Raw genomic sequence first — 10,699 nt, 5'->3', positions numbered from 1 at the left:
GGGTCGCATCGTCAGGGTTGTTCTGCCCAGAAGTGCAGACAGATGCCCAACATAGTTAGGTCTGTTTAGTCGCGTCGACGGGTCCGACGTCTTGGTCGTCGAAGCATCATTCAATAATGCCGACGGTGACATACCCGGCGGAACAGAGGTGATAGCAGACCGCTGCGACATATTCCCCGCCGTTGCTCTCGTCGAATCACCCAGCGGACCCCCAACATTCCTAGGCATGGGCCACTGCAGCGGCGAAATCAAATCCCTCCCAGTCAACGGCTGAGTATCCTCATCCATCCCACCCATCTGCACATCCCCATCACCCACCTTCGACGCCGGCGTGCCGTTCGTCAACGGCCTCGACTGCGTCGAATCCCCATGGCCCCTAGAAGGCGGACTCAAAATCGGCTGGAACCTCGCCGCCGTCGTCCCCGCATTGCGCGAAAGCGGCAAACCAATGCCCACGGGCCCCTGAGAGTCACTATCCCCATCACCCGGAATATCCGACTGGATCAGATCAATAACCGAGTGAACAACCTTCCTCTTCCTAGCCTTCTCCTCCGCCTCCCTGACCCTCTGCAGCTGCCTCTCGTAAATCTCGTCAAACCTGATCCCCTGATTCGCCAGCGAGGTGCTGATATCATGCACATCCACCTCGACGTTAGTCCTCAGCTCATTGGCCTTGAGTGTCCTGTCCTTGTCACCAATATTCTTCGCATCCAGATAAAGCCTGTTGATGTCCTTGTAGAAATCATGCGGCCGGGCATAATACCCATTGGCAAGCCTCTCCTCGATGGTGGTGGTCTCCAAATTGTAAAAAAACTTGCCCGTGGCCGTGTCCCTGATGCCCTCAGTGCCTTCCTTGTCCCGTGCAATCTCATACGGCCTGTGCTCGCCCTCGGCAAGATCAGGCCGGACAAAGTTGGGATCCTGCTCATCAAACAGATACGCAATCTGCTGAAGGGGAATGACCGGCTGCCTAAACTTTCGATACTTGCGGTGAATCTGATCCATAATCGGTTGCAACCGCATTTTCAAAAGATTGAGGTGGTGCAAGTCAGCCTTGCGCTGAGCCTTGATCTCTTCCTTGGTGAGGGTCCTCGGTGGTGGAGGGGGGGCAACAGGGAGCTCTTCAATAACCCGCTTCTTGCGGTTGGCAGGGTCGGGGAACTCGTGCGGCGACTTCCTCAGGTGAACAAGCAAGTTCTCAAAGAACTCGAGGCGGTATGATCTCTCAGGAGGCTCAATCACGGCCCGATTCTTCTTGGAGAACCCAAACAGCTTGACCAAAAGCTCTGGATCAAGTAACTCAGGAGTGCACTCGGCAGTGCCCAACAACAGAACCGGGTCCGACGGCGGGATGCGCATGATAAGAGTCTTGAACATCTCAACAGCCACCTCCGGTATGCTGCGGAACCAGAGATCAACATTAGGAATGAAGATAACCGCCGGTTTGTGCCTCTTGACCTCGACAAATCGGCTGGCAATCACTTGCTCAACAGGCTACCAACAGTTAGCAATCATCCCTTCACATCATCCCAACAAGATAAAAATAAAAAAAAACTCACCCTTCCATCCCCAAGTAAGCTCGACACATCCATATTCTCAACATGAACCCCCTCCAAATGATGCAACATGGCAGCCGCCAAATAATTCTGCCCCATCCCCGGCAGCCCCGAAATCAACAACCTCGGCCTGAAAACTCTCGACCTTCCAAACTCAGCATGCGCCGCCTCCCGCGCAAAACCAGTATCCGCATCGGCATAAGGCTCATACATGGCCTCCTCCAACGCAGTGATCTTCTTCTCCCGCGGCAGAATATTATCCAACACCCCAATCAAAGCCTTGTGCTGGTTCCTCAGCAGCGGCTCAATCGTCCTCGGGAGCGGCACCGCCGACGACGAAGTCGACCTCTCAGACGAGGGAATCATCTTCTTGACCGAAATCATAAAGTCCGTCGCCGAAATCGTAATCTTGGAAGGGTCGACAACAAGCTTCTCCTTGGACGAGTAGATTTGCGGGTAGGTCCTCTGGATGGCATTCAGCGCAGCCTCAGTGCAGAGCGCTCTCAGATCAGCACCTCCGTAACCCTTGGTGTTTTCCGCCAACGCCCTCATGAACTGCGGAGACAGACCCCAGTCCTTGGTGTGAATGTCCAGGATGGAAAGTCTGCCTTCCAAATCAGGCAGAGGAAAGTAAAATTCTCTGTCGAAGCGACCCGGTCGGCGAAGAGCAGGGTCGATGTTGTCTGGTCGATTGGTCGCACCAATAACGATAACCTGACCACGACCATCCATACCATCCATCAGCGCCAACAACGTCGACACGATACTGGCATGGATCTGCTCCTGCTTGCTGGACCGCACGGGCGCGAGACCGTCGATTTCATCAAAGAAGATGATGCTGGGTTGTGTCCTCCTCGCCTCCTCAAACAGCAACCGAAGTTGCTTCTCAGCCTCACCCACCCACTTGCTGAGGGCATCAGCACCTTTTCGCATGTAGAAGCTAATCTTGCGACCTCCATGACCGACAGAGTTGGCAAGCGCTCTGGCAAGGAGCGTCTTACCAGTGCCAGGCGGACCATGAAACAGCACACCTCTAGGTGGCGTGACGTGGAACCTGGTAAAGAGCTCAGGATACAGCAGCGGAAGCGTAACCATCTCCTTCAGCTGGTCGATATGACCCTGCAAACCGCCAACTTTGCTAAAGTCGACGTTCATATCAACACCGAGAGGATCGGCGTCAGCAAACGCCTTTTGGTTCTTGACCTTGCCGACTTGGGGAGTCGCGCCCCCAATACCTCCAGGCCCATCATTATGGGAACCGAGAGGGTTGAAGAGACCGACTGGAGGCGCGGCAGAAGTAGGCGTCATGCCGACGGTACCGCCAACGCCAGAGCGCATGTTCATCTCGTCGTCACTACTGTCAGAGTCTACACCACCAGTAGCTCCAGTGCCCCATGGTCCGTTGAGTAGGGAACCAGCCCCACCACCACCGCCGAACGGACCAAACGTAGTGTTGAGAGCACGCTCCCAGGCTTGAGTGCCGCCGCTCTTGCCACCTCTGCGGTTTCTGGCAGGCGTGGCAGCTGGCTCGGCATCATCATCCTCAACCTCGAAAGCAGCAGGGTCGATGGCAGGTATGCTGTAGTTGACCGGCTTTGTGCGACGCTTCTTGGTTTCCCGTTCCTCATACTGGATGGACGGTGATCTGCGACGAGTTCGGCGGGGCCGTGATCTACTACTTTCACGCAGCTCCTCCAGCTCTTCGGCCATCTCATCCTTGTCGAGTTCGATTTCTTCGTCCCCGGAATCTCGCTGGTTGCGACGGCTCCGTCGACTCGCAGCTCTAGAGCCGCGACCACGACGAGGTGTGGGAGTGGACTCATCATCCTCATTGGGTGCCTCCTCATTAGGAGCCTCTGACGCAGACATGTGATCGGCAGATTCTTCACCAGGTTCGAAGTCGCTACTAGGCTCTTGCAAACTTTTCTTTCCACGAAGGCGCGATTTTCGTGTAAGACGGCGACTCCCTCCGACGGTCTCCGGTTCTGGTTCCGCAGCCTCCTCGGCGGGCTCTGACGCAGCTGCTCGCGCGCCGCGTGTCCTTCTGGTGATTGGAACATCGTCATCATCGTCATCTTCATCATCGGCTGGTGCGGATGGCGCGGCAGATTCGGCGGCCTCTGCAGGTTGATCTTCCATCGGAGCATCTTCATCTTCTGGCTGGGCTTCTGGCTCGACATCACCACGAACTGGAGATGGTTCCTCTCCCCGACCCTTAGTCACGGACTCTGCCTCCTCTCCTCCCATAGCCGCGGCAGGTTCCTCGTCCTTGGACTCGCTTTCTTGCGTTGCTTCCTCGATGGTGGACTGGGGTGGCTGTTTGAGGCCTTTGCCAGCTCCGCGGTTTCCGCGAGTCGCACGAGCCAATGCTTCTGGGCTCTTGCTCCTAGAGGCCCCCCGAGCTGGCTGTGCGTGTCTCCCAGAGTTGGTCAGCTCAAACAGTGGCTCCTCGACCTCCTCGGTACGGGCGCGAGTTCGGCGCGTTGGATGAGCAGGTGCCGGCGGTGGCTTTGATGGTGGCTCCTCCTTTCCACGCTTGGATGATCGTTGTGCTTGTGCTGTCTTGAGCACAACAATTCTTGATGGCTTATTGGCCGATTTCTTTGGGGTTTTCTCCAGCTCGCTGGCACTGTCACCGGATTCCTTGATCTCCTCCTCCTCTTCAGCGCTGCTTTCTCTGTATGATTGGTGCTTCACCGCAGCCTTCCTCGCGCGGCGACCGGCGGCATTGGTGGGCAAATCTTCATCGGACTCGTCTTCGTGGTCATCATGGTCATCGTCGGCGAAGGAATCTTCCAGGTCGCTGTCCTCGGGCTCATCATCGTCTTCAATATCGGACCCTCTGTACCTGTTGGATCGCTTGCCGCGAGCGCCTCCTCCTGTTTTCTTGGTCCTCGTCGACCGCGACTTCTTGGCGCTTCGTCGTGGTGCTGGTGCGTCCTCTGTTGGATCAAAGTTCTCGTCCTCCGAATCCGATTTGTTAGGGTCGAATCCGTCGAGGGGATCGCGTTTGCGCTTTGAGGGCATCCTGACGGTTCCTCTTTCGATGGGATGGGATGACGCGAAAGGCCAAAGTTTGATGGTACAATGGTACAACAAGGGTAACGTGTGTCGTTGATATCAAGACTCGAGACTGCAAAGGTGTGCGGTTAGCATCAAGCAAGCAAGCAACATGCGCTGATGTAGGATGCAATCGGCACGAAGCTATGACTTCGATGGTAGCAAGGGAGGGATGCTCACGTTGTTCGCTCAGGTCTCATCAATTCATAGGCGGCATGAGCGATCAAATGGGGTATACAGAGTCGGTGTAAGTGGGAAATTCACGACTGCGACTCTTGGACATGGGATGAGGCAGAAGTGGTCGTGAATGGGCAATCGCTTGGAACTTGCAGTTGGTTGAGGTAAGCTGAGCTCGTGATGGATGATTGATGGCGACAGATGCATCGATGGATGCGACGCGAAAAAGAAAAAGGTTGTCGTCCCAGCAATTGGTAATTGTCGCGAACGGAGCAAGACGGGGAGGTGTGTCTGCTCTGCTTGGTGCAGAGTTGATGGTGGTGACGGGACGAGCACTCTGCTTGCTCTTGGATTTGCCCGTGGCGGGTTAAACCAGTCTGAGTGCAGGAAAAACGCACTTGCCAGGGCGGAGGTTCGCGTGTTCTGCCTTTCGCGTGGTGCCCGGTTGGCTGCTGACACGGCCATTCCAGCCAATCAGAAGCCACGCAACAGGGCATGAGTGGAGTCAGAGGCCCCTGCAGGCAGCAACCCATTGTGAATCACTTCAGAAAAATGGCAATTAAGAAGCGCTGTGCAGTCAGGTCGACGCGTCGCAATGAAAATCATCAATTGTGCTCACCAGATGCATCAAGAGCAAGATGTAATGGTTTGAATCAGCAGCGCTCATTATGCTGTCTATTTTGATTGTTTCTACTGTCTCTCATCATCAATATACGATCTGCCATAGCCAACCTCCAATTCAACAGCTTCACAAAAAGAACGCGTTTTAAGCGCAGTCAGACGTGTCTATCGCGACAGTTACAATGTCGTCATGGGATCGAGTGTGCAATTGAGAAAAGGTGGTTGCGGTTGTGTGGAGAGAGAACCCGACCAGATTCCCACGTGGCAGTCGATGTGTGCGGCTCAAGACTCGCCCCGACCAGCACCCGACCAGGGGATCCGGTCGCCGAAGAACTGCCCTGCCCCGTTGGCTTTTGCCTGCCGTGGACCAGAGTCTGTGTGAGCGGTTGAAAGCGCAGGGTTGACTGGGCTTGGCCACTCTCTGCTTGGGAGGAGGCGACGGAGAGGGGGAGGGGTCTCTCCTCTGCTTTGCTGGAAAAAGGGGGAGGGGGGTTGAACAAACACCGTCCTTGCTGGGTGCACCCCGCCTTCTCACCCCTTTGCGTATCACAAGCAACCAGAGCTACCTGCAACCGGAAGAGCGTGCAACACAGATACATGTCTTTGCAGACACGGCAGAAAGATAGCTCTAAACTTTATTTCACTTGTTTGTTTGCCACATTTGTGACTCGACTTTAGACTAACAACTCCAACGCTGTATGTAACAACCCCTTCTCTACCTTTCCGCCTGTTTCTCTCTGCTGAGCCCAGGGTTTTTGGTGATGTAAGTCCTGGCTTGTTATTTGCCAGGCTCACCACCGCTCAAGCAGAACTGCCCGTCAAAATGCACCTCCACACACTCTCCTGACCCGTCCAAAATACGCCTAGCAACATGATTTTCCCAATCCAGCGCCTGATTAAAAGCAACACTGTTTCGTTGCACCCCAACCAATCTCCCATCACCGCACCGCACCGTTTCTTCTCATCATCTCCGTGCCCCTGACCGAATCCTGGGGAACACCAGTGGCAGCTGCAACTTGGCAATATGCTTCATGACGCCGCCAGCCTTGGACTGTTTGACCCGCGCACCCACCTCCATGAAGTACTGGGCAAGCTGCTTCTGCTCCAGCTTGAGATCCTCTCTCAGGTCGTTCATGTTGACCTCAAAATTGTCAATGATGCTGGCAAAAACACAGCAGTGCGTCATGAGCAGCTCCATGTGCTCCTTGCGCATCACACCATTATCCGAGAATTTCCGACGAATATTCTCAATGACCACCTCGGGCGCTGGGGACAGAAGCTCTCGCAGCTTGTCCCTCTTCGCAATGGTCTTGGTACCACGCTCCCTGCCCTTCCCGGTAGTGACCCAGAGGATGATGACCCACAACAGATATCGCAAAACCTGCAACCGTTCCTTGTCCTCCTTGTTGGCTGCCACACGCGCAATGCGGTGGGCAACAAAACGCGAAGGAACGTTGACAGCCTCGTTGTTGCGAACAGCTTCCTGCCAATCCATGACCGGCACCGCGTTGAGAATCTCGGATCCGATGATCTCTCTGGGGATATAGACATCCTGGATGTGCTCGGCATTGTAGTTGCCCTTGGGCACTGGTCTGACCTGATCGACAGCAGCTTGCAGCTCCTCCTTGGTGGCCGATGTGGCGAACACCTCCTTGACATTTTGCAACATGGTGTTTTCGGCTTGTCCCAAGTTGTCGGTCGAGGCCATGATGGCATTATCGGCGACGGACTTGAGCGCCTTCTTGGCCTTTCTAGTACCGAACTCTTCGCCGAGCGCTGTTCTCCTCTCGTAGTTGGTCTGCACACAATGGTAAGCCTTGGTGAGCACCAAACCAGCTCTTCCATAACAGAACATACCTGAGCAGCACTCTCCTCCCCTGGTTCCTTGCGCTCCTCTTGTTGCGCTCGAACCTTGTGTCGCACCATCATCTTCTTGGCTGAAATGATTTCGATTTCCTTGGTCTTTGGATCCACAATGGCGAGATAGTGATTGAGCATTTGCTCGGTCTCGCGGGCCGTGTAGTCTATCGATACGTGTGTGGAGGAGTGGAGAGCCATCTCGGGCGCTTGGGGAATACCGCCGCTCTTTCGGCGCTTGTTGGCCTGTTGGGGGACCTTTTCGTAGACATCGAATGCGTGCTTGTCGCGGAGAAGGAATCCTGGTGTTATGGCTGGTTTACCAAGTCAGCACAGGTCTCTGGAATCAGTCAAAAAGCGCAATTGTCCATACCTACGACAGGAGGCGAAACCTGCGGCGTGTGGACTTTAGTTATTGAAAACTCCATGGCGGCACCGGCGCCCTCAGACTTCTTCTTCTTGGACTTTGGAGTGTCATCCTCGGCTCTCCTTCTCTTCTTTTCGGATGGGTCGCCCATTTTGACTGTGTGGAATTGCGAATTTGGGTATAACTTCTCGGTTCGTAATCGCAAGGTGGTGGCAGATGGAGCACGGAGGGTGCAGCGGGCAACTTTTTTCTGCCGGAAAATAGACCCGCTGCGGGTTCACCGCTTTCAAAAGTTCCGGGCTTCCCCACACCCATCACCCACCATGACGAAATGCAAAAGTCGCTAAAATACTGGGGTGGGCTCGAGTGAGCTTGAGCTTCAAGTGAACTGGGAGCTTGGGCTAGTTGCTGTAATTATTCGATCTTGATGAGATTAGCTACGCAGAGGTCTGGAATGAAAATGCCATAGTCGGCGCATAGGACTCGAGCTACCTTGTTCGGCCAGAGAGACCGCGTCGAGTCGCAGTATCGTGACAAGTTACATTGACCACCAATGGGTCTTGACAGCTGATTTAAGGTAAAACATGAAAGCAAAGTTCGCTGCGACTCTGGCAGCGAAAAGTTGAGAAAGCAATAACTAGGGCACACGACTGAAACACAATTTGATCACACGAGCACGCGACAGTAGAGCACAAAGTGTTGTTTCTCAAGCTCGAGATATGTCAATTCTTGCAAACCATAAACCCCAATCTGCAGTCCTATGAAATAGCACAAAGCTTGCCCAATGTTCCATAAACGCCCATATTGTCCTCTCAACCCATGATTGGTGTGCAACCAGCCATATTCATTTTTTCATGATCCATCAGACCTCCGCGCAGTGAATGCCATTGTTGTAAAGTGTTGTCCCGGGGAGAACGTGGTTGCTGAAGACTCGGGGTGGTTGCCGAGACCTATTGGCCCACTTGACGACGGGCAGAGTCAAAGAACGGTTTGCGTCGCCGTGGTAGTCGAAAGGGACGACCAAGGTGCTGAGTTCGCTGATGGCCCAGGTTCAATTGTTACTGGGAGACTGATTGAGGTCGAGGAAGCGAGTCGTTTATTTGCTGTGGGCGACTGTCAGTAGCTGTAGTAGACCAGGAATGGGTGGATTGTGCGACTTACGATCTGGCTCTCATCTTTCTTCTCTTGCGCTTCAAGCGTCTAACTCTCTTTTTTCTCCACTTCGCTCTCATCTTGACTGTTGGTGATGTGTTAATTAGCACAGGAAGGCGAGAGGGTGTTGTTGTTGTCGAAGGGCACCTACATGTTACTTCGGAGATGAGTGATTGCGTTGGTGATGAGGGAAGAAAGAGGATGCTTTTTCGGGAGGGGAAGTTGACTTAACTAGGTAGGGCAAGGCAGGGCAGGAACCCTGTGGGGCAGATCAGGTGATTTCTTTGAACAGGGCCCAAGCTCCCTTCCCGTCTGTGCGGGGTGCTGCGGGAACTGCTCTGTGGTGGGGGACAACTCTGGTCAGCTGCCTGCGACGAGCAGTGGCAGACGTCATTTCGGGTCACTTTGCTCACCCTTCTTTGTTGAACAGCGGCAGAGATGAGATGGACGGGTCTTCTCAATGCCCGAGAAGGATTTCTTTGAAGTGAGAGAAGCATTTGGCTGACTCGGTACAGCTCCTTGTCAAGCCTAGCGCTGGACATTGCGTCCAGAGCTAATTATAAGATTCTAACGTGCAGCTTTTGCATCCATACAAACAGCAGTTCTTCGTTCAAGTTTGAAACCTAAGCACATATCTTCGCAACTGTAACCAAGCATATGAACAGTCAATATATGTTTTCAACGTCTCATCACAAGCCTGAAATGACTTCACCCTCCCAAACACGACCACCGCGAGAAACCTTTGCTGATGCAGACCAGGACGGCACCGCCCTGGCCAGGAAAGTGCACACAATAGATGGCAGCTGGTTTCAGTAGGTCTAAAGAGTACCTGGCCATGGTGATGCTATCCAGCCCAGCATCACCAACCAAGCCCTCCTCCCCATCCGACATCTCACCACACCTACAACTTCGCCCCATTCTCCTTCCTCCAAAGCTTCCCCCACTTCGGATCATCCCCATTAGCCAAAACCTCCACATCCCTATACGGCAACCCCAAATGCTTGTAAACAAAATGGAACCTATCACTCCCAAAAAAGGGTTCCCCCTCCCCTTTGTCATTCGTAGCCCATATCCACGGCGCCCCAAAAGCCCCCCTCTCCAACGCCTCGTCAGTCGTCTTCTTCAGCTTCCCTTTAAACTCCTCTGCTTGAGCCCCCTTCATAATCTCCTCCACCTGCTCCGCACTAAACAACTTCTTCTTCTTGTCATCATTCGCCGTAGGACCGGAGAACCCCTCCGGCACAGCCAACAGCGTTGACTTGAGGTTTTCAGGGACAGTAAGATTGAGATTGGGAGGTGACCAAAAGATGTGGAAGAGGTAGAGGAGGGTTTGGTCGAGGGTTTCTGGGGGAAACTTGGACTTGATGCAGTGCAGGGCACGAAGGGGAAGGATGGTTTTCCCGTTTATAAAGAGGTTTTCCGGGAAGGTGATGTTGAGGGGACTGCCATTGGGGTAGGTGCCCTGGCGGGCGATGGAGCGGGCTGCGTCGAAGGGGCCGTGGGCGGCTTTGGCGGGGAGGGTCCAGGGGGGTTTGTTGCCTGTTGCTTGGTTGAGGGCGCCGAGGAAGGTTGGGTGGAATCTGGCGGGTGGGTGTTTAATAAGGGAGGGGATGAGGGGATGGGAAAGGGGACTTACTCGACGGTTACACCGTGGGAGGCGAGGATGGGGCGGTTGCGGAGGAGGTCTAGGTATGCGAGGTAGGAGTATAATGAAGCTGTATGTGATGGTGAGTGATTGATATGAGGGTGGGAAGGGATTGAGGGAGGAGAACTGACCTATGTCAAGGTAGCAGTCGATTTTACAGTTCTCTTTGCGGCCGCCAACATACGGAAGGGTATGAAAAAAAACCTTCCTCCGTGCCTCCACATTATGCATGGTCCTCCACATTCGTCTTTGGTTGGAAGTGAG

At 54.0% G+C, this 10,699-nt stretch overlaps 3 protein-coding genes across 3 annotated transcripts, besides 2 other annotated features; all 3 read right to left on the bottom strand.

Annotated features, from left to right (window-relative positions):
* On the bottom strand, positions 1-4,583 carry PODANS_7_9650 (uncharacterized protein; the record flags this gene model as incomplete). Its single annotated transcript, XM_001908299.1, has 2 exons — positions 1-1,485; positions 1,560-4,583. Coding segments are annotated over 2 exons (4,509 nt in total), but the record flags the coding sequence as incomplete, so codon positions are not given.
* Positions 4,584-6,378: 1,795 nt separating this feature from the next.
* PODANS_7_9640 (uncharacterized protein) lies at positions 6,379-7,789 on the bottom strand (the record flags this gene model as incomplete). The annotated part of the gene is made up of 3 exons (XM_001908298.1): positions 6,379-7,212; positions 7,272-7,585; positions 7,645-7,789. The coding sequence occupies 3 exons, from the start codon at positions 7,787-7,789 to the stop codon at positions 6,379-6,381; spliced, it is 1,293 nt and encodes a 430-aa protein (XP_001908333.1).
* A 945-nt stretch (positions 7,790-8,734) lies between these two features.
* Positions 8,735-8,741: a sequence feature (Short protein (PODANS_7_9630, CAP69005.1) was converted to a misc_feature.).
* A 58-nt stretch (positions 8,742-8,799) lies between these two features.
* Positions 8,800-8,870: a sequence feature (Short protein (PODANS_7_9630, CAP69005.1) was converted to a misc_feature.).
* Positions 8,871-9,691: 821 nt separating this feature from the next.
* Positions 9,692-10,699, bottom strand: PODANS_7_9620 (uncharacterized protein; the record flags this gene model as incomplete). The annotated part of the gene is made up of 3 exons (XM_001908296.1): positions 9,692-10,370; positions 10,427-10,505; positions 10,567-10,699. Coding segments are annotated over 3 exons (891 nt in total), but the record flags the coding sequence as incomplete, so codon positions are not given.

The sequence above is a fragment of the Podospora anserina genome, chromosome 7, assembly GCF_000226545.1.
Source record: "Podospora anserina S mat+ genomic DNA chromosome 7, supercontig 1".
Classification (NCBI taxonomy): Eukaryota; Fungi; Ascomycota; class Sordariomycetes; order Sordariales; family Podosporaceae; genus Podospora; species Podospora anserina.
This window is presented reverse-complemented; position numbering and strand designations above follow the sequence as displayed.